Source organism: Bacillus rossius, chromosome 2 (assembly GCF_032445375.1).
Source record: "Bacillus rossius redtenbacheri isolate Brsri chromosome 2, Brsri_v3, whole genome shotgun sequence".
Classification (NCBI taxonomy): domain Eukaryota; kingdom Metazoa; phylum Arthropoda; class Insecta; order Phasmatodea; family Bacillidae; genus Bacillus; species Bacillus rossius.
This window is the reverse complement of record NC_086331.1, coordinates 26,976,806-27,001,602: the sequence shown is the minus strand read 5'-3', so window position 1 is coordinate 27,001,602 and position 24,797 is coordinate 26,976,806. Positions and strand designations below refer to the sequence as shown.

Below are 24,797 nucleotides of genomic sequence, written 5' to 3'. Positions count from 1 at the left end.
GGAGAAGTATTTGGGGTTACATATACACTAGAGAAATACTGAGCAAACACATTCGTTACCACGTTGGGATCATTTGATATATCACCATTTACTTTAAGAGAAAGTTGTTCGTAATAACCATCTTTCATTAATTTAACATATCTCCAGAAACTTTTAGGTTTTTTTTTGATAATTTTGTTTGTCGATTAAGTCCAATGGATTTTGTCGCGCTTAATTAGAGATTTCACAGATTTTCTAAAATGAGAGAACTGCGCATAGTAGAGTAGATTATTGTTTCTTTTGTACAGCTTGTGGAAATGTTTTTTATATTTAAGAGCACATATTAATTCACTGAAAAACCAAAGAGGATATTTCAATTTTTTTTTACTAGATAGAGGTATATAAGTATAAATTTTTTTCAGAAATACAAGTTGTTAGTTGATCCACGAGGTCATTAACATCAGTAGAACTATAAAAGTGTGACCAGTCACAGTCATTAATAGAGTTGCAAAGACCAAGATAATTCCCTTTTTTTGTAATTTCTGAACACAGTAGAGGGATTAATATTATTATGAAAAGTTTCTAATTTGATGTTAATATTTAAAGCGGGATGGAATATATCTTCTTTGATAAGGTTATCAGCAGAATGTGATACCATACAATGTGGAAGATTAGAAAGACACAGATCTAAGAGATTTATAGCTGGTTGGGTACAATTAAATTGTGATAAATCAAGGCTGGATGTGAAGTTAAGTAGGTAACTGGCTTTCGATTTGACATGTGAGTGTATAATTTTATCAGGATGAGAATTAGACCAGTCAATGCCAGGCACATTAAAATCACCAAGAATCAATATATCATCACAACAAATTAGCAGTTTATCTTCCAAGGCTTCAAAATAATTCCGGTAAACATTAGGTGTGATATCTGGAGGTTAGTAGATAGTACCAAGGATTATTGATTTTGTAGGCGTTAGTTTTATTTTTAACCAGACAGCTTCGATGCTGGGTAAGACGTAATCATACAAAGGATGCACTGATAAGAATTTATGCTTATTGATGGCAGCTAAGACACCTCTGCCTCTATTCTTCATTGTCAGTTGTTAGTTTCTATCGTCTCTAAAAACTAAATAACGGTCTGTAAAATAGTGAAGAGTTTATATTATTTTCATTAAACCATGTTTCTGTTAAGCAAATAATTTCAAAATGTGAACTAATTAGGTTTTCCTGAAATTCAATAGATTTGGTTCGTAAACCTCTCACATTTTGGTACGCAACTGAATATTCTTAAAAAAAAAAAAAACTGCTTCACGGGTGGAGATTAAGATGCTCCTCCAGGCACCAAGATAGAAGTAGATGTGGATGCGGGAATAGAAGTAGAGGTGGATGTGGAAGTAGATGCACTAGGCCTGATGATGGGTTCTTCAGATGCAGAGTTGTTTAGAATTTGATCATGATGTAGTTTGCCGTAGAATGGGCTTAACAAGCAGCCGCTTGGCAAAAAAACAATATTATTTATTCTAGTATAGTCCTCTTCCAGCACGGAAATGTGGAAAGATACGTAGGAGTTGAATTTAGTTTTGAGTTTTGTTACAACTTGTGATAAGTTCAGTTCATTGGATATGTAATCAATGATCTCTTGTTCTTGCACGGCCGGATCGAACCTAGTTACAAAAAGTGACTTCGTTTTTTTATAAATAGGTTTGGGAATCATTTTTAACGAGGATATATTTCTAATGCCCACTTTCATGGTTGTTTTTTTCATGACCAGTTCACGCTTCATTTCAGGATGACTCGTTGACTTGGCTTTACGTGCGTGCTGTACCAGCGTGCATTGGTTAGGTTTTCTGATATCCTAGGAATAATAGCTGGTTATTCCTTTTAAGAAGTATTTGTATGTTTGCCACAAATTCTATTATCATAAGTTACATTGTTTCATGCTTTTTAAGGTGTTCTGACAATTTTTTTGTTTGTAGTGAATAAGCCCCTGGGCCTTATTTTTACTTGTTTATGTGTGTGGTTATGTTTCGACGTGACGTCTAATAAATTGATGAACGCCGGCTGCACACACGAAAAAGTGTCCCGTAACGCACATTGCCCCACTACGGATGTGTCCCGTTACGCTCATTGTATGCATGTGCCGTAACTCTCTTCCACTCGATTGGAACAACAATCGATTTGACTTTTCAATCATGTTTTCGTCAATTGAATTATTAATATTATATAATTTAACGATCGTCCACCGATTTTCAGCACAATCGGTACGGTTATTTAAAAGTAATGTGGAATTTTCAAATACATTTTCAAATACGTTTTTAACGAACAATGGTGTTTTGTAGTTACACATAATAATTCAAATTACACCAGGGATCTTTTGCACAATGTTTTAAAAAATATTATAACACATTATAAATAAGTTTAGTGTATTTGGGATGTGTATTTGTTGTAAAATCGTATTATAAAAACAAAATAATAATATTCCCCTACGGTGCTGCTATCTACGGTGACGGACGCGAACAGAACGAATCGTGCTCTCTATCAGCTGCCGCGGGAATCAGGCACTCGTTAATACATATTTTCCTTTGTTTATCATGATGGGCATTATTATAAATGAATTATAAATAAAATTTTGTGCCCGGGGCCACAATTGCAAATCATTTTGAGCATTTGAAGACATTAAAATGTAAAATATTCTCGACAAATTTTAATCTGTGGTTTTGATTGCTTATTACAACAACAATTTCGGCAGTAAAGGTTAATTATTCTTGCATTTTAAAAAACTGATTACTAGTATAATTTCAAGTATTAATTTTTTTTATTATTAAAATAAAAATGATTCAATTTTATTCATAAAAGTATGCAATCATTTCATCAATGTTTTGTTATGACGTCACTTAAAACTATCGTCCATAAACCGACTTTACAGACAACCAATTTTTTCTGTATATTCACGTATTTAAGTATTCCTTGTGTTTGATTTGTTTATAAATGTGTGGTTTAACGTAATTTTCTTGTGTATTTATTTTTCCTCGCCATGATTTTTTGTCTGAAAGCTGATGCAATTGTTTGTCCAGTTGCGTAAGAAGGAGAGAGAGAGACAGAGTTCAGAGTGTGAGAAAAGACTCTTGGAGTGTGTTGGGCAACTGTTGCCAAGCACCCTTATTGGTGGATATTTTTTAAGGTAATTTTTGAATGGAAAAATTAATGTTGTCATCAGACCATGTGAATTTTTCCTTGGTGTAATCTCTGTTAAAAAACGCCTTCCAACGAGGGGTTAGAAATTGTATCTTCCTATGGTTTTGTAAGGGCTGTGCTGTGATTGGAAGAGAGGTCACACACCTGCAACTTCCGTCGGGCAGATGCAGCTATGTAGCTTTGTTCATTTAGTCATTGTGTGGACGAGGTACCGAGTAGGTTGCATGTCGAGCAGTGGCTCACAAAATAATACAATTATGTAGTTGAAGCAAATTTCATGACTGCGGTCCTGGTGCTGCCGATTGATGAACATTTTTGGACTTTGTATTTAGAATTTGTGGGCCCCAGACGTGCGACATAGGCCCGGATTGTCCCTGGGTCCACCGGGATTTATTTCCCATGTATTTTCGTAACTAAAGGACAGAGTTACTAGGGACATTATTTCGTGAAGGCACAGAACAGTGAGTAATGATCGGCGAAGAGTTTCTGCTGACCTTTTTTGTGAAGAATATGTAAGTTTGTCGTCGTAAGAAGAATAAATTTAAATATACAGTGAAACTCATTTGTTTAAATCCCAAGAGTAACCATCTTCAAATATTTACATGACTATTAACAGATTTTACACCCACTACCTGCAACAGTCACTGAGAAATTCAAGTGTTTTTGTTGCAAGGAACATTCGTCATCTTAGCCAGGCAAGGTTGTGACTTCTAATTCTTTTTTCAACCATTTCAGCTGTTCCTTTTATTTGCCATTAATTCTGGAAACCGTATTTTTTTATGTTTAAAAGTGTGTGATAATTTTGATATGAAAACAACAGAACAATTTTACTTGTTTGAATGACAAAGGCCATGTTATATATTTTTTGTACAGTCATTATATTTTTTATAAAAATTATAATTGTGTAGTAATACTTTTTAAGAATAATGTCCAACCCCTTTTATTTATAGCGTAAGATATCAACGCCTGAGAAACCTGAAGGTTCAAAGCCACCGTCTCGAGGTCCAATAGAAACCATCACATCGCCATATGACAGATTTCCTTCTCGTCAAGGCTATTCAGATACTCCTGCGTTACGTCAGCTCAGGTATTTTGTAGAAATTTATTTGTACTTTTCAAAACATGGAAATTGTAGGACAAAAAATAAATTTTTCTACTGTTCCACTATATGTTAGACTTATAGTAAAAAAGACTTTTTTTACTTAATACTTATGCTTTTACTATGTCTGATTTTATTACTTATGTTTTTATTATGTCATATGATTTCAGTGAATATGCCAGACCACATGGTGGGTTTTCTCCTGGAACTTTACCCAGTAGGTCTGGAACGTTGGGTCTGCCACCTCAATGTATCGACCCTATGTTACACTATCAGCTCAATAGTATGTATGGATCTGGTGCACGTGAAAGGTACATAATTTATCATATGTAGTGTTGGCCAGCAATCTAAACCTCCTAGATCACATCGGCTCTAGCTACAGGACTTTAAGACTTGAACATAGCAAAAGGTTTTGCATCATATGGTCAAAAACAGAAGGGCTTAAGATGACATACAGCTGGCTTGAAACAAAATGTGGACCAAATTAGTGCTCATAAATATAACTTGTTCTGGTGGTTGGGATCGAGCTATTGTTTGTTCTACATGTGAGCTTAATTTTTCTCCCACAGCCACCAAGGACCTGTGAACATAATGCAAGGGAGATATGAGTTAACATAAACTATGCATAATGTCACTGTTGCATAGAATGATGTAGTTTTAACAGGTTGTAAGGAATTTGTTTTCTTTGTAACAGCAAAGAAAAATTATTACTTACAAAAACTTTCTTTGAGGCTTTGATCGCTAGCTGACCACAAAAATATATATTTAAGGATAAAATTAACAAAAAAAATTTTTTTTAAATTTTGTTTGTAAATTAGTCATTTTTTTTATTGATATGCTCATTTGGTTTTATGGCTTTTGGCTTTTCTGCCACACTCGTTGCTAAATGAAAGCTAAAGGTAAAGTATAGTTTTTACGTTGTGTGGTTTTGCACATGATCTTCTGCTCATAAATTTAGTCATGCTGGGTTGGGGACAAACCCCCGCCCCTAGCAGTGTGATAATTTAGAAAGTTATTTTACTTATTACCATGTAAAAATAGACAGAGGTGCAGGTAGTCACTATATTTAAGTCATTGTATGTTGATTCTTAATAATTTCACAACATACACCATTACTCTCCCGTCCAGAAAACACTGACTTTATTAACAGCAAAGCACTGTTGCCATTTCCAGCTGGCACCACATAGTGATACTTACGGAGTCCAAGCAGTGGGAGGAAACTTTCCCAACGATGCTGTAGCTTGTATGCAATATCTGGTGTTTTCAGGAACATACAATATGATAATAGAGTTTTCTCATTTGGCAGCAGCATTTGTAAAAGCTTGAGCTCCATTTATCACAATTTTTTTTGTAGCTCAGATCTTTACTTTTCTTTACTTCTCCGCCAACACCATCATGGGGCCTTTTTCCAAATGACGTTTCAAAGTAACTGTGGTCAGCAGGAAAACCAAAGTCATCTTCATGGAAAAGATCACATACTTTATATCTGCTTTTGAATTGGCTTGCTGCACATCAGAAAAGTAGTGAAAAAAATCAAAATGAAAGAGGAGCCTTGTCTTCAAATCATTGAAATTGGTTTCATTGAATGTATGCACACTGTCTTTATAATGGTTCAATGAATCTGATACTATTGCGTAGAAAATATGTTGTAATTGCCCCTCAAATTTGTAGTAAACTACTGCAATTAAAATTGTAACACTGGGTGAGCTCCAGTGAGCCTGCATGATTTCAGACTGATGCTTGATTAAACAATTTGCTATAAAGTCTTCCAAAATAATTATTTTGTTTTCTGGGAGTGTTTCTTTTAAAGTTTGACGTTCACTACGTTGCATTTTAGCATTATAACTGTGCCAGGAAAGATATTGTAATTGTGTGTAAATCTCACATTTTACTGATTCAATGTCATATGTATTTCTTGCTTTACAACTCTGTAATTTTCTGTTTCACACTTATAATAGGAAATACTTCCATTTAACTCAGTGTCATCAAAATTAATGTCTAAATTTGACGTTCCACAGTGATTGCATTCTCTGTCTCAGTGTCACATAATGTTCGTGAAAGCACTTTGCTTACAGAATTAGGGTAGTTTTGAAGGTACTTCCTCAGTGAGCCTATAAGCAGTTCAGCATTTCCATGATAACTATATACACACACATCCTGATCTGTAAGAGACATGGGAACTATATGTTCAGGGCATAATGATTTGAATTTGGAATACCCTAATGAAACATCACTGTATTCTTTCTTAAAAATACTGACTGCTTCACTAAGTTCACAAGCAATAGATGTTTCTGGCACAGCATTTTGCATTTTGCAGTTTGGACAGTCACAAAGTCTTTTTGACCTGCACATTGCCAGCTTATATGATCTCTTTAAAAAAAAAGTCTTACAGTTCTCACAGTTTCATCTATAAAGGCATCACTTCTTCATTTCCTTTGAACTACCACTTTTTTATTATTTTTAGCCCTGCTATATCCAAAAATTGACTCAATTTGTTTGGTGACAAAGTCTTAACAAGGTTTCCAAGAACCTCAACACTTTTCTTTGGCGAATGAGGTAATGCCTTTTTCACTCAAACATTTTCTTTACGTATGGCACTTGGAGAAAGAATAGTATGATCTGTGCAGTTTTGTCGTCTTATTTTCTTTTTTGCATCCTTTTTCCTTTATTATTCATATTTTTTTAATTTAAAAATACCTCCATTTTTTATTAGTTCTTCTCTCTTTAATTTTTTCCTTTCCAGATATCTACGCTGCATTTCTCCTTTTTCTGTAAGTATCTTCTGCCTTTTTCTGCATTCCTGCATCTGTTGAGCACCTGTCTTGCCCAGTGTTTACTACAAACATAATACATCACTTGTAAAGTTTTAGAAATGTAAGTTAAAGCCAGTTTTCCATTGTTTAAAAAATGTGTAACTGTACATTACCAGACAGAATTGTAAGCATATAACAAAGCCTCATTTTTAAAATATATTTTAAAATATTATAGATACAATTGGTGTACTAATTTTAAATGTGAATTGACAGTGAAATAAACTTACCACATTTAACAAATTTGGTTCATTAAAAGTATTTTCTGAGACTTAGTATTAAACCTCCAGCTTTCAGTAATGAATATGGAGGGAAAATATCATGTGATAAAAAATAGGAGGGAACAGGAAACAGTAGTGTTGAAAAATTTGGTTGGACTTTTTCTTCTGTGACAAAGAATGTCCTTCTGTGACAGTTTGTAAATGTTTTTATCTTTTTTCAATAAAAATGTCACAAAATATTAGGGGTGTGCGAATAGTGGATTTTGATGGTCGAATATTTTCGAATCGAATAGTAAAATTTTCGAATAGAATGTGAATAGTTTCGAAGTCGAATAGTTGTAATATATATATTTTTTATTTTTATATGTTACTACACTGAACAATGGCGGGTTTTTATATATTTAGTTTATGCAAGATATTTTCTGTGAATGAAACCACAAAAAAATGTTCACAGTACTTTTAAGAGTTATTGAGGACATGAATTTTTATTTCATATATAATAATATTTAATAATTGTTATCTATTGTTTTTCCTTTCGGTTACCACAATGGACAATTTTGGATAAAAAAAATGTGTAGCATGGGAAATTAATTTCATTGTACTTCAAACATATTATGACCGGAAAAACTCGGTGATTAACTTCAATACTCAAGAGTATATAAAAAGGTTATCATTGAATAAAATATTTGAAACAGTTAATTTTAATGGTTTTGTAAACAATTGCAAATGTTCATCAAAAATACGGTAGTCGTCGGCATTCCTGCTAACTATATTCGTTTGGAAATGGCTTCGTGTTTACATTTACCGTCTGGCTTTTGAAACCAAGTTAGTTTTATGTAGGATGATTATGGTTTGGTTTTTTTCCTTGAAATGAACCTTTTAAAAATACATTGCGGTTATGTTAGTAAGAATGTATAAATACTTTGGAAATTACATTAGAAGCTGGTGAAAACCGAAGCTCTTGGAACCACCACGAGAAATAAAACACAGCCGTGTAAATACCGTATTGGCCCGAATATAAGGTGACCATTTTTACATAAATGAGAGATGAGAAAATTGGAAGTCGCCTTATTTTCACGCCCAAGACGTCAGCACCGCAAACATTAGTTCCAAGCTGAAAGCTACAGTAGAAACATTGTCAGAATGTTCACGATTTTTTATATTAACTAAAACTTCATTACCTCACACGGGGAAAACGATAAATCCACCCAATATTGCAGTAATTCACAATTGTTTAAAGTTGAAAATTAAAATATTTGTTCTTGAGTAAATGTGAATGTTGAAGCATCTCAAAATGGCAACATTTTATTACAGAATTCATATTTCTACTTTGTGTACAATCGCGTGTTAACATTTACGGTAATTTAATTTCAGATTTTTAACGGAAATATTTGCACTAAAATATCACCGCTATTTTCAGAACGATTGTTTGCATTTACAAACAGAAAATGTTAAGAACATTTCGGTTGTAATGTTTGGAAATTCACGGCTGCCAACTGTCTTTCCATAATATTTCTTTGTTGTAAAACGAACATTGCCGAACACTTGCGAAGACATTTACAGGAATTTGGTACGTTGCTTCAAAGGCTATTTTAATAATTTCACAGTAATCCACTCTTTATTTATGTAAAAACCTTCCAAACAACATAATTATCATAGATTATTCTTTAAAATTCATAGGACAGAGACTCTCTTGTCAGAATGTAATATGGACAAATATTTGCGGTCACGTCACTGAAGTTATTCATGGCCGTATGCTTCACCATGGCAGCTAGCCACTTGTTTTGTTCCGGCAAGCTGCATTTGTTTTTGTTTGCTTTGTTACGTTTAATACTACTAAATAGTAATACGTAGCTTAAGTTAAACGGAAAGTTAAATGCTGTATACATAAATGCAAAAAGGATTTATCAACACAAAATGTATGTCCAATGAATTTTTACATTTGTTTGGCCTCCTGAAACTGCAGGTCGCCTTATATTCGGGCCAATACGGTATTCGCAATTTTAAATTTTGCTATTCGACTTACGAATGCGAATAGTTTGTCAGTTACTATTCGCAACTATTCGTGTTTACGAATATTCGCACACCCCTACAAAATATGTTAGTATCTAGCTAATTAGATAAATTTTAATTGCACTTAGGAAAATGTGAACTTACAATTTCATACCTTGATAATTATTGGTAATTTTTTTTTAAAAAAATGCCTTTAAATTGTCACAGAAGGAATTTTTTTTGTTTAAGGGGTGGATCACATAATCTTGTTATATTTAGTTATACTTACGTGTTTTTTTCTCTTGTTTACTCTTACAAAGTAACATAAGCCTGCGATGAAATATTTGACGAATAGGAAATTGGAATTTAATAAATTATAAAATACTGTTATCCTTACTTGACCAAAAATTTTACGGTTGTTAAGTTTGAGCATGTGTATTAAAACAACAGTTTTGCTAAGCCCTTAATACAATTTGTCTACAGTAAATTTAAAGCCTGATACACCAATTTTTAATATTTTTCCTTATCTAATAAATATTAAAATATGCAACCATGTCCCACTTTATTGTAGCCCGACCCTTATAGCAGTTACAGACCCGACAACCCTCCCGGATTTTGCAGAAGACTCCCCATTTTGTGTGAAATTCTCCCAATTATCTATTGCATATGTAGAAAAAATTTTGTAAATTTCCCACTGTTGCGATTGCTGGTCGATCTGCTGGGTTTTGCGATAGATGATATTCGGTACACTTATAATCGATGGCGTGTATATGTCTCACTGTATTGCTGGTTTTTATTTTTTATGTCACTAGTAAAATGGATCCCTTTGTGGTGTTTGAACATGTTGTTTACTACTAGTAGTGTTTGCTTGAACTGTATCCAAAATGTCAAAGAAATATGAATCTGCCTACAAGAAGACTTTTCAGTGGAGATTTCCTCTGTAATAGAATTGAGAAAAGGTTCTACATTCTAGTTTTGTCTATGTGCAGGTATGTTTTTCTATATTTCATGGTGGTAAGTGTGATGTCGTAAGTACATGCACACTAATAAACACAGAGGAAATACTGAATTTTTTATATGTAGAAACAGAATGGCATCAGCGCCACGTGAATTGCGCTCTCTCGCGCTGATGAAATTTTAAAAGATAAAGATGTGTCAACCAAAGTAGAATTTCTTGGACTACGCGAGGATAGCACTATCAAAGTGGAATTTCAAAATTATGACCCCGGTACATTTTGGCCATTTTAGAGAACATTCTAGAAACAAAATCATAAGTGAATAACGAAAACAATTCAATATAGCAACCAAATTACTTAAAAATTATGTAAAAGTATATCAAAACCTAACCAACAGGATGGAAAATTTGTAAAAAATAGAGTTTAGTGACTTTATATAATTCTTTTAGTTAAATTATCAGAAGTACGTGAAAATAAAAAACTAATGCATGGCAATGACTGTATGACAATTCTTCATAATGCAGGATGTTTGCGAATTGCGAGGCATAATTATATGGTTGGCAGGGACTGCCAAAATGCAACCCTGCAAAGTTACAAGAATGAACAATAGTGCTTAAATTGGTTTTGGTGCGAGTTAGACGCCACTTCATTGGCTGAGAAGGCATGCATTCACAGAGCATTGAGATTCAAATGCTCTGCGGGAAGCAGGCAAAGAGCCGGGCGAGATGTTTAGAGTTAACCACATACACTAGTAACCAACTGTCTGTCCTTTGTGGTATGAAACGCTCAGTTTCAGGCAGTTGCTATTAAAGACTAAAGTTTCTCCTATTCTGTACATGTCTGTTATGAAAGTTCCCTAGGTAATTACACACTTCTTCTGCTGCAATTCCTCTTGCTTGTGCATACTCCATGTGCAAACCGGAAATTTTTGGGAATGTAAAGTTTGCCATGCCGTAATTGTTTGTAAATTCTGTAATGCAGAACCGTACTCACTAAACCGTCAATATTGCTCTAATCGCCCAAAGCAAAACATGTAAACATACCACAAACAAAATCTTCCACTATGCTGGACATCATGTTACTGACCTGACTACTAGATGTTAGTGCGTGTGGCCAACTATAAACCTCTGTGCCCCGCTCGCAACCTTGCTTCCTGCGGAGCATTTTAACCTCACGGCACTGTAGTCGTGCATCTTTTCAGCCAGTAGAGTGCTGCCAAACGCATGCCAGATTAGTGCCAAATTAAAATTTGCGCACTATGGTTTGTGCATGTAACTTTGCAGTGTTGCATTTCCGGAGATATATTCCTAAACAAAAATTGCTTGTTTTGGCATTTCCTTTCATAATTAAATTTATGACCTGTAATTTGCAAAACACTCTGTATAAATACATCCTAAAATGATCATCATCTGATATAAAAAAAATAGCAAAAAATAACCAAGTACCATAATGAACTTAAACATGCCATAAAAATAATTAACCATATTTAAAGTTGGAAGGGTATTGTCCTAGGTTGTTACACTATGAATTATGCTTATCATGCAGGTGCAGTTTTCTGCAAAATGTTTCAGACAACAGAATAGCAAGCATTGTTGTGCCAGAACAAATACGGCGGTGATTATTAAAGTTTTGGGAAAAGAAGAAAAGTAAATAAGTGTTAAGGCTTTGCGAATTGCAATATTTTGTTCTGTCACAGATGGTGGTAATCAAATTGATTCCAAGATATATCCTATTGTAGTGACATATTATAACAAGAGGTAGATGGGATCCTGAAAATCTGGATAAAAGTAGGGAAAGAGACCATTGCCAAACTTAAGGAAAATAATTATTTTCCTCAGGATAAACCTTGGGAAAACTAATTTTGTTTTGATAGTAAAAATCTCCAGCTGACAAACTAATTTTTATATTATAAAATCATTATATGCTTATGTTTTTGTCACCATCTGTCACGTAACAAACAGCAATCCTGCACATGTATTAACCAATGCACAAAGATCATAAACACATAAGAGCTATCTGTGAAAAGTAAATACAATACTAGTTTGTAAACGCTGTTAAAAATCAAAACTTAGGATAAAGTACTCAGTGTGATTAAACATATTTTTAATTAATTTAATTTTACTTTTGACGAGCATAAAAATTTTTACAGTTTCCTTAGGTTATTTTTGAAAATAAACTTTATGAGAGCAGTTGTTAACAATGTTGCCAAATGCATGACATTCAAAACGATACAAACTCAGTTTTTAACAAAGAAACAAAGACACCATCTTGGTTTCAAATATTTAGGCTATAATTTGTGTTCGATTTTCAAAACATCGGAGCGGTTTTAAGTTTTTGCAGGTGGTGAACATATATGATCAAAAGTAAATTACGCAAAATGTGAATGTGATTAAAAAGTGGATGTGATAATTGTTTATGGTAATTTTACGAAATAACGTGTCGTTCCAAAATTTGGCATTTCAGGCAGTAGTGGCAAATTATGGTATGTGTAGCTTCAGCACCTATTGGAAATTCTTCAAGAAATTACCTGATTAAAGGATGCATTGCACTTTTGTCCTTCTGTTCTGAAAACTGAATATGTTTCAACAGGAGGCACATAATAAAACATCCTAAAGAAAAAAAAGATGATTTAGTCTTTCTTCCAGAAAAAAGAACTACGGAGGTTGCCAATGAATGTGTTTTCTTTAGTGCTGGCAATATTGTCAATAACAAAATAAAAAGTTAACCTGTTGAAGGATTAGTATTTCTTTACGAAAATTTGAAGTAGAATAGGACATAAGGTGTTTGGTTTTTATTTCCATTATGTGTTACTTATTGTTTGTCCTTAAGTGTCAATATTTTTTTATGAACTGGAAATCATTTGGACTGTTCATGTAGATGGTTTATGTAAGACTTATAAATATGCACTTTTGAATTTAATAGTAAAATTTTTTTTCTGTATACCTAGGTAAGGGACATATTTTCAATGCTGTTGCTCCCGATCCCGAAAATCCAATATCTTTCTCAACTGAATCCCGTCCCAAAGTAAAATTGCCATTTCTGTCCACCTCTAAATACGACAAAGATTCAAAGTAGAATTATGCCTGCAATGTATGTCAATGTTACTGGGCATTTTGACTAGTAAGAATATTAACATTCTTTTGCTTACTGCTATGAAATTATGCAGAGCAGCAGTTTGCATCTTATGCAGTTGAAATTGCTAAGCAGTACCTGTATAAAAATAGAAATTATTCATCATGAAATATTTTTATTTAGGTTTCATTTGGTAGTGAAAATTAGGAAGGTGATACGTTTGCCAAAATAAGGTAAGCATTACAAAATTAATGAGTAATACAGAAAAATATTGGTGTCATTAAGTAGGTATTTCATGAAAATTTTATTTAGAAATTTGTGTGTTTTTTTTTTTTAATTTTCAGTTTAGATATTAGAGGAAAGAGGGGTTTAAAAAAATAAAATTCCTGATTTTTATTTCTGGAAGGTGGCAGTTCTGCAATTATGTACAAATATTGCATCCAGTATTTCTCTTGATGACATAAAGCCAAGAACTGAGTGTAAATCGACATGATTATTAAAATTCTTGTTTAGGCTTATAGTTTATATTAATTTGTTTTGGACTTTAATCAAGTTTTTCACTATTAGTTTTACTGATGTTTTTCCAAATGACAGTGCTATATTCTATTTTATATCTACTCAAAGCAAGAATTCTATTAGTATTTGATATTAAGTGATTCAATATTATTTTAAAATTATAATCTAGAATCGATAAAGATACTTTTTTTAACTTATTGGGATTTCGTAATTGTTTTAATTTTCTAGTTTATAATCAAAATCAAGTTATGAGAAAGTTGAGAAAGTTATGCTAGTGGTTGTCTCATTGTAAAGATCGACTATGTTTAGATTACACCACTCAAGAATACAAAAAAATATTGCTTTGTAACAAGTGGCATTCCTGTAGGGAAGCAAATTTTCTGTATATTTTCAGGTTATCTGTAAACATGAGACCAAAAAAGTAATCTAATCTTTAATTATATCAATAAATATATTGAATAGAGGAAGTGAAAAGGTACCACCTTGTGGAACAAGAAAGTTTGCAATACTTATTTCTGAACAAAAGTTATTGATAAAAATCATAAAATTTCTGTCCTTCGGATAGTAATTGGAAAACAGTGACAGTCATTTGTCACTTAGTTTTAAATTAGATAATTTTTCAAGTCCCATATGAAACTAATAAGCCACGCCCTGTAATAAGCCTCGCACCCCTAATATTTTTACCATATGAAAAGATATTTTTTGTTTAGGATAAATCTCACACCAAACTTTTAAAACAGTACTTGTAAACATATTTCAAATTTCTATTAAAAGTCTATTCAGAACTTTGGTAATTATTCTACATTATAATATAACTGCCTTTAAGTTTTTCTGTAAATCTAATAGCATTCTCAATACTGGTTTTGATGTCTGCTGATTATTGTTTTAAGTTATCTTTATTCGTGGCACAAGTGGTATTAAATTTATCAATATTAACAGTAGAAATGGTTTTGCAAATACATGTCCCTACAGATATTAGGCATTATATATTTTATTTAGGGATTAACAGTGAATGATAACATGTTTACCGTGATGTGACGAAAAAGTGTCATGAATGTAAAATGGCTTCCGACTGCAACTGTGTTGTTTACTGCAGTGAAGCTTCATTAACATCCCTGCCATGAATGATTAAAATCAAGGCAATGCAAACATTATATCAAAATAAATTGCTGAAGAAGCACAAGCAACAAATTCTCACCTTTTAAACAAAAATTTTTATTGCAATTAAACAGCACTCAAAAACAAATATTTTTTTCCCTCTAGTCGCATATACAACTTACCACGAGAATTTACTTTGCTTGCGTAGCACAATTTCCAATTTTCTGAGCCTTTTGAATAATTTTAGGTGTTTTCCCTTAACTGTATATAATTGCAACTGTAATAAGTCAATTATTGCAACATCTTTCTCACAGAACACACACAAAACCTTTGCAAGATGTCCATCGATTAAGCAATAGCAGATTAACAAACCTTGGAACTTGGCGGAACTTGTGCTGTGCAGTGTTGTCAAGTTTAGAATAAGCTTTTCCAACACGTATGTTACGAAATATTGTGAACGTTTTATTTGAGTAAATATGGTAGTAAATGATGATTTACTGTGTCAAAGGCTTTTACTAAATCAAAATAGCAGGCATCTTTGTGTTATTTCTTCAAAATAAATTGGGTTAATAAAGTAGCAATCTTTTGCCAATTCTGGAACTATGTTGGCAATCAGAGAGAAATCAAGGTTCTTAAATTTTTTTTTGTCAAAAACTTACGCATACCCATTTAGAAGAAATACAGGCCTATAATTTATAACATTTAATTTGCTGCCTTTCTTATGTATAGGAATGACCTTTTATATTTCCATTTTTTGGAGTATACACCAATATTAATACTGATATTAAATTTAAACAGAAAGGGGAACAAGAAGCAGAGAGCATCGTTTTATAATACAATTTTAAATATCTTTACCAGTTGACATTGTAGATTTAAAGGATTTGATTCCTCAAAGTACAAGACTCGCAGTAATAGTAGGCATAGGAATGGAATTATTACAAAAAAAACCTTTAAAGAAAATCAATTTAAGACAATTTCCTTCATAATAAGTTAATAAAAATTACATTTGACTTTTTAGTAGTTCATACAATTTTACCTGTTTTTAAGTTTTTTCTGAAACAAGTCTGAATTTCCAAGTACTTCTTAATAGGGATTTACTATAGTAGTACCATATGTTGATGGATTGTGGTTGTTATCTGTAGATACTTAAACTCAAGAGAAACATTTTGCAAAACTATTAGTAATAAATAATGAGTCATTACTCATTAGTTCTGTATTCTGTTTGTTGACCCTCAGGGATAGTCCATTTGTCACAATTTTCACATATCGCCAAAAATAATTTAGAATTGTTTTATGAATGTAATTTTTTATGTTAATACAAAGATTTAGGCTTCCAGGAATCTTTATGGATGATTCCATCTTCCACCCTGGACATAAACCACTAAATTATATTTTAGGACATTTGTATGGTTATTATTTAGCAGAAATGTTTTTAACTTTTCACACTATTTAGCATATTTATAAGTTTCTGTCAATAAATAGCATGGCCTGTGAAGTCGTACGCAAACTCCATGCATAAAGAAAAAGCCTAATTTGTACAAAAACTTGTCAGGCTGTGTTTACATGAATAGATATGCTTTGAACAAAGTTTACAACTTACAATTGCTGTCGCTTCTTACATCTAGCATAGGAATAAACAAAAAAAAAAAAACTTTTTAAAACCTCTGAAAACTGGACACATGGGTTAATTTTCATTGCTAACAAAATATAATAGAAGTTTACATCACTTCACTCGCTTTGTTCTGCCAATTTATTTAAGTTAATGTTTTCAAACATATTTGCTTGTAAAAATATTAGGGCTGTTCCAATACCTTATTTTACAATACCAATTCTCGATACCTCAATACCACTACAGATACCACCACCGATAACTGATGGTGTGATATTAAAGTCAATAACACAAAATAAACATAAATAGTCTTAAAATTCTGTACTAAGAATCTTATTAATAGTGCTCTTTCTCCCTCAGAAGTGGCGTCTGCAAAGTAGGATAGCATAGCAATAGAAAAATATGGAAATGAATAGACCACTGGTTTACAGAAATGCAAAACTTATTCTATATGTGATAAAAGTGATTTAGGAGTGATAAAGCATGTATGCCATGTTAGTGTAGTATCAAACACTGGTGGGTTTTATTTTTTTACCTTTGTGTGGGAAACAAGAAGATAAAATTAGACTTTTTAACTGGTGCTTCAGTGAACATTCAGACTTTTACAGCTAAATATTTTTTGATGTAGTAAACAATACAGATGCAGATTCATGTGCCATCAGACTAGCTAATAGTGATTGTAACGGCTGATCTTCCATGCCGTTGTCGGGTCCTGGTCACTGTGCCTCAACACAATGCTATCGCCCCTGGTTCGCCGCCCGCCCCCAACTTCACTGGGAAAAGGGGGGGGGGGGGGGTGCTAGTTATCGGGAGCTACCGAGACGAATGAAATCATAGATGCACGGCACATTTCCAATCCCTTTATTCACTTCACTACTATACAGTGAGCATCGCGTGTGTTGTCCACCGCGCGTCCTCTTCTCTCAACTCTCCTGCACACAATACACCCTCTCCCCAAGGACCCTCCTCCCCCGCCACAGCTTTGTGTCGCCAGCCAATGGCGTGCAGGGACCTGCCGGGCGGGGCTTCACAAACGAACCACTAGGTCCACACAAGACCTTACAGTATCTATATTTATTTTGTTAATATTATAAGAATATTCAGCTGCAAAATAAGAAATAGTCAGTGAAGCACCTGTGAAAATCATTTTACTTTATCTTGAACAAGTGTTGATTAGCACTTCTTTTTTTTTTTTGCCTCTTTGCTACAGAGTTGACCCTTTTTTTTTTATCTAGTTGAAAGAAGATAATTTCCCTAAGCTGTCTGACAAACATGTAGAGTGAGGGTGGGTATGCAGTTCTAATTCATTTTTAATGGCTTAACTAGTTCTCTAAATTAAAGCTCATTGAAACATTGTGCATCACATATTTACTAGGTATACATTATAATTTTCCCAATAAGATGAAAACATTTAATCTAAAACTTTAAAATAAACATAGCATTTTGCATACTGTTTTTTTTTGTGCTATATAGACCTGACTGCATGAGCTTGTATGTTTCATGTAGCTAGTAAGAGATCTATGGTCAGGATATTTCTTTTGAATAATTTTTTCCACTGGTTATTAATACCGAAATGATATAGTGACTTAGGAAGAAGTATGTATGTGCAGTTAAGTCTGGGAGTGTATTTTTTTCGTATTGAAGGCCTGTATAATGTGTCTTAGTTGAACTGGGATTTTTTATTATGAACAAATACTTATACCATTGGACAATAAATTGAATTATAACAATTTTACCACCGATGATTTCTGCATCTTTTTATTTACTAATGTTGTTCGAAGACATTGTATGCATCAGGCGATTATGCTTTGTGCCAGTGCATCAATAAATTTTACGGGTATTGTAAGATGATAGTCAACATTTACACTGAACATTAATCAGCGTACTTCTGGGGATGTCAGAGGTACAAATACAGTCATCTATTAATTACTGCATCCCTAACTGCATATAAAACATAAAAATTTTATTTCCTATGATTATCCAATGTTTGAATGTGCCCTGCCAAACTATCCATTGTAACTGAAAAAATAATGAATAAAAAATTAACATTTTTTTTATCAACTGATTTTTCTGTGTAATGAATAAATCAGGAAATTCATGAGCTTACAATGGTCCTCGAAAAGCCTGCAAGTGAAATATTTATTACTGGTCATGAAATCAGCTGTGGTTGTAACACTTACTTAAGTGAATAATGTTTTGTAGTTAAAGTTTTGCTAAAATTGCAATTTTTGAAGTAAAATTGTCATAAATAATAAATGTTCTAACTTTTTCAGGCTTGAACTGGAGCATTTGGAGCGAGAGAAACGAGAACGAGAACTGAGGGAGCGAGAACTCAGTGACCGTCTCAAAGATGAGCTAATGAAAAATGCTGGTGCTGCGGCCCGTGTAGCAAACCCCTTGGACCAACATTGGCTCGAGTTGCACAGAAGGTACATATCTATCTACTTTGGATATATTTGTCCTATTTCTATGTACAGGAATGCACCAATATACAAACACGCAACTTGTATAAAGGTGCTTATGAAAATTTTAAATGGATGCACTGAGCAAGTTGGCCTGGCGATACTTCAGCACTAATGTTTACTTTTTTGGCTGCTCGCAGTTGTCTGCTAGTTATCTACTTGTAATAGGCTGTTCACTTAGCCATTCATAGAGGTGTATTTTGACTACATTATCTTCTACAAGCTTCATTAACTAGCTGCAGTGGAATATCAGGGGATGCAACTATCTTCTTGTTACATATAGAAACAGGCAAACAGTAACAACGTGGCTTTGTCAGGTGCCAAACGTTAGGCTGAGTCACTGTACTGTTTTTCACTAGTTTAGTTAGCTGGGAATCTTTTTATTAGCACCTGTCAGCCATTTAAATGAAGTAGTAATTCTGTATTGAAAGATTTTTTTAGCACAGAAAACTTGTAAACATGAATTAACAGCAGTTGGCTATATGAAATTAGCCATATTTAATTAAGTGGCTCCTTTCTTTATAGAAAATATACTGGATATAATGCATGACCCATGTTTACATCAGTGTCAGGGCTCAGCGGGAAGGAAAAGTCGGGGTAGATGCACCAGCAAACTGCGTAGTCTCGACAGTGAGCTGGCGGCAGGAATGTGGACGCGTGTATGCTGCACAGCTGCCATACAAGAGGAAGGGATATAAGACAGGGAGTTGCATGAGGGCGTTGTTTAGCAGTGTCACCGTACACCATGCCGTGCACCAAGTCTTTTGCATCAGTTGGATAAACACTGGTAGTCCCAGCCCATATATGATTGTTTGTGACAGATTCGTGATTAAATTAGTTAAATTATCTGTGTCTTGTCCTTGGGTGGCATGTAAATAATCACAAATGAAATGATATCCTTTTACTTATTAAACTCACCATCTCCGGCTACCTTAGAATTAGGTAATGAGTGGAACATACAGGTTAGTAGCAGGTCACGAAAAAATTTATATGTTTTTTAATTCATGTAAAAATCACACTATATTCTGCACAACAGAATAAATAAAAATTAAATGTACATTAAAAAAAGATAAAACCCGGAGCCATCGCCCGACCACAGCCTGCTCGGCCCGCCGCCCGAACAACGACCGTCCTGTCCGGTGCTCGGACAATGACTAATTTTACAGCCTTCCTTCCCTTTGTGCGGGCAGTAACCTGGGCTCACTGACGTAATTCTCAGCCAATCATGGCGCATGGCAACAAAAACTTCCACGGAATGCTTACTTCTGTTCCCACGATGCAGCGATTTTCTCTCTCACACTCCCGTGACAGTGACTCACACGCGTGTGAAACAAAGCCTCGGTCGTGGAAGAAACGAACGAGAATTACGTCAGCATGCCTTCCCACACAAAGAAGCCAGCAAAAAAAAAATTACTTGAAAAAATAAACTTATGCATTTTAAAAATAAAAACAATAAACTCGTAGAATTACGTTCACAATAACTTCTGAAAGGAAAAATTTTTACATATAACCTGAAATTTGACAAAAAAAATTATAACAAATGATTATTACTGGATGGCATGAGGAAGGCCAACTTACAACTACAATGCCCATGCTTGTCATACCTTAACAGTTTACATTTCTAAGGCCCATTAAGTACAGTAAAACCCGTTTAAGGGTCCAGCTGGCACACTAACAGGCTGCAGCGTGAATAGCATGTCGTTCTTGCTCGGAGTGGATGGCAACATTTGTTTGAATTTTTTTCTCCATTTCAAAAACTATGTTTTTTTTTGTCATGTCACGTTATAAAAAATAGTTTGTTTAAACTATGTATGAATATAAAATGTGCATGTAGTAGCTTCTCTTGTAAACAAAGTCATCCCATTAAATAACCAAATATACGAACATAATGATGTATACCTTTTGTTGTACGCATAGCGCAAAGAGCAACATACCGCGTTTGTGGCATTCATAAATATTATCGATTGGCGTAGTAGTAGAAAAAAATGATGCCCGAGTTATCAAAAACTCTTTGTTATTATAATTTGTTCCTGTGTTACACAACTATCTACTGCATTACGTTTTCAGAATAGTTTCAGTCAACTTGTGTATTTATTGGTATTTTACGGCAAATTTGTGTTTCCACTAAAATGTTGAAATTTCACGAAAAACATTGCAGTTTCCAAATTTCACACTTAACAATTTAGGGCCCCCAATTATAATACATACATTATTAGACACTAGTTGATCATTTTGAAAATGTCTCAAGATTCTTCTGGACTTGGAAGTAAATGTCGTAAGGTGAAAGGGTTTAAAACATGAATCCATACAAAATGCAGGCCTATGTGCCACTGTTTTCAATAATTTTGTTCTGTTGTTTAGGTACGCAGGTTTGGGGGCAGGAGGGCCCCCTCAAGGCGCAGCCTCAACCGCAGCGTTGCATCAGTTTGGCATTTACCCTCCTGGTTCTGGGCCAGGGCAGGCAACCCTCAACCAGCTAGAGCGAGAAAGACTTGAAAGACTAGGTATGTAGAAACTTCTCCAATAACTTCTATTTTTAGTTTTAGGCCAGTACTCAAACAATTTTTTTAATGGTTTTTACGGTAAATTTTTTTACTATGTTAACATTGTTATTTTTCTAGTAAATTCATGCTCTGTGAGCTTGAACGTGTGGTTTTTGGATATAAGTTTACAGTGCAACCTCCATACACCATTTTGCAGTGGACCAGAATAGAAAAATGCAAACATTGTTTGACATGAAGGCAATTGCTGTGATTGCTTCAAACCATCAAGATACCGGGCAAGAAGGCACAACTGTCATGCCTCCGTTTAGCGAAATACTATAAGTAATCTTTACTTTTTTCAGCCGATTCTTACAGCACCAGATTGGATTGGTTTTTAGATGGGGTTATTGTACTGCGACTGAGGTGGTTTCGAATGACTGTAGTGACACAACTTGTGTCGCAGTTTGTTCTTTGTTCTATAGTTATTTCTGGCATGTTTGCCCTACATTTTTGCTACAGAGTCTTGCGCCAATTTATTTCATTTCCCAGCGAATGTTGACAAGTGACATACAAAGGCTGATTTTTCCTCTTTTTTTTTTACGTAACTGTGATGCTCTCATGAACTAATTCATCAAAGCAGAAATGTCAATATGGGCGGCTTAAACTGTTATGATTTTTAGTTAACGGAATGCCAAAGTCACATTTTAAAAATTTTATGGAGAGAAAAACAAATATTTAGGGTTTGTGTCATGAGTTTAAGCTGTGCATCTTATACACTAATGAATGTCATTCCTATCACTTGGCCTCAATCACTCAAAAATTATTTTTTCTAGGTAGGTCTCTTGAAAGTGATTTCTGAATCATGTATCGTTATAATTTGCTTATTGAGCAAAGTGGTGTAATGGTAATACACTTGACTTGCATTACGAAGGACCTGGGTTTGTATTCTGGTCTGGTCATCCTGATTGTAGTTTTTCATTGCTTACTTAAAAACATTGATCCTTAAACATTTATTTTCATGGGACAGATAAATATTAATGTTATTCATTCTTAGAGCTCACCATACAGTAGCTGTGCACGAAATGTATTGCATAGCAAGTCATTCGTACACAGCACGGTGTTGACGTTATATTTGATGATGGAGATTTTTATGTTGAATTCTCTATTTTATGTTATAATCATTTCCCTATTTATATAAATTAATTGTTCAAAAATAAATCTTTTAAATTTCCTATGAATAAGTCACTGAAAAGATGACACTTTTGATTAATCTAAACCTAAATTTTTGCTGTAATTTCAAAAATGTATTTCTTCAAAACGGTAATGACTAACAAATGATACTTTGCATGGCATTGATTTGTAAAATTATAGTAACATGAAGGCATTTATTTCATAAACATATATTTAATTACTTAAAATTTATATGTTGTGGAAAAAACGTCAATTTTGAAGATAAAAAATCCATACATAATTTTTATGATTTTCTGATATTATTTTATCATGACAATTATCTCATCAGCATAGATAAAATATAACCAAATAATGTATTAAATTGAGGAAAACATTTTTTTTAGAAACAATGTGCTTTTGGTTTTGGGGGGGGGGGGGGGGGGTAAGGAGGAAGGTTAGGGGTGGTGTGTGTGTGGTTGGGTTAATGAGTGAGGAAAGTGGTACAGAGGGGACAGAGTGAATTTATAGGCAGATAGAGGTGATGTATAGAGTACATATAATTGGATATATATTAGAAAGGAGTGGGGAGGTGGTTAGAGAGAGAGAGAGGATATGATATATGGGATGGGATAGTTGGAAATAAGACTAAAAAGAAATTTTTGGAGGAAATTAGTTTGTAATCCTGTTTTATGACATTGATGCTCTTGTTTGAACCTAATTAGAAAGTACAGAATGCTGTTAGTATAACAATTGAACTAAAAACTGTGTTATGCTTAATATAAAAACTTCAAAATCATTCATGTGGCATAAACAAACAACCCAAATATTACACAATCGTGAAAAGAACCTACTGGAATAATTTGTTAATATTCACTGGAAAACATGTCAATAATGGTGCTTTATTAGGTAGCAGGAATTTTTTTTCTCTAAAAAGACATACACACAACTATTACAAATGTTTTGGCGAATGGAAGTTTCCACAAACCACAGTGTAAGCTTCTTGTTCGTGGAATTTTGAAAGCGTGACCACAGACCCAAGAAAAGATGATTGAAGTTCTAATTACTATAATGATTTAGACACAATGAAATTAAATAGCATGTAAAATAAATCTCACTAAGAAATCTCGTAGCATCTTGGAAATCAGCACATGCACCACCTTCAAAAGATCCTGTGCTGGGCCCAATTCGATTGCACCTGGTTTGCAGCAGTAAGAGGTTAGCACACAAGCTTCAGGATCACCATGGTCTTATTTGAACAAAATCATGTGTGCAAAATTGCCACACATTCGTCAAAGCTGAAGTTTTATTGCATATTCTTGAACTTCAGTCATTTACCCACAAATCAAACATGAACTAGTGTGAAAATTCAAAAGAAAAAACCATTTTCAAACACACAATACCATATAAGCCCGAATAGAGGCAGAGGTTTTTATTTATAAAAGCCGCTTACAAAAACGTAGGTCTGCCTGGTTTCACGCACCAAGAAAAATCCAAGCAGATTTCAACATAACAAAGAGCAAAATTGAGTAAATTGACAGTCCATAAAACAATGTTAAAATAATTTCTTACGGTGAGTTATGATTCTTTAGTACCTTTATGTTAAATTTTGCAGTAATATCAATTTCACACATATTTTTTTCTCCATGTACAAACAGGAGAAAAAATGTAAGAAGAATATTTGGTTGCAGGATGACTTATGTACAAAGAAAAATATAGCGACTGAATCAGGGTGTGTTCCATTACTTGTAACTGCCTACAAGTCTGAATAAATAAATAGCTAAAGGAAAAAACCCTATGAATACTTATTTCTCATGTTGGTATGCTTGTTTACACTTCAAAATATTTCCCTTCTTAAATGTAAAGTTAACCTCAATTGTATGGTTGACATGTTGCCCATAACAGAATTATATGTTTTAGTTTTTTGTAAAATTTTAAATTATGTACCTACTATTTGCGATTGTGTCAAAAAATGCAGCACAACTGCATCTCACATTCCAAAACAAGAAAGAAACTCTTCTGATTGTAATTACAACCTCGGAGTTGTACACTATGTCAAACAAACAACTGTACAGCAGCATGCTAATGTAGGTTATGAAAGAATAATGACCAGTGCCGAAGGTTGTAGAAAAACAAGTG

At 33.7% G+C, this 24,797-nt stretch overlaps 1 protein-coding gene across 5 annotated transcripts in view; it reads left to right on the top strand.

Moving 5' to 3' along the window:
• The window catches only part of LOC134529189 (arginine-glutamic acid dipeptide repeats protein-like), a 197,176-nt gene that overhangs the window by 124,233 nt on the left and 48,146 nt on the right, over window positions 1–24,797 (top strand). For all 5 annotated transcript variants that reach the window (XM_063363029.1, XM_063363027.1, XM_063363028.1 and 2 more), the window contains 4 exons: window positions 4,124–4,260; window positions 4,443–4,583; window positions 18,820–18,975; window positions 21,370–21,512. In XM_063363029.1, coding sequence (XP_063219099.1) covers window positions 4,124–4,260; window positions 4,443–4,583; window positions 18,820–18,975; window positions 21,370–21,512 — 577 coding nt within the window. The remainder of the gene's footprint in view (window positions 1–4,123; window positions 4,261–4,442; window positions 4,584–18,819; window positions 18,976–21,369; window positions 21,513–24,797) is intronic.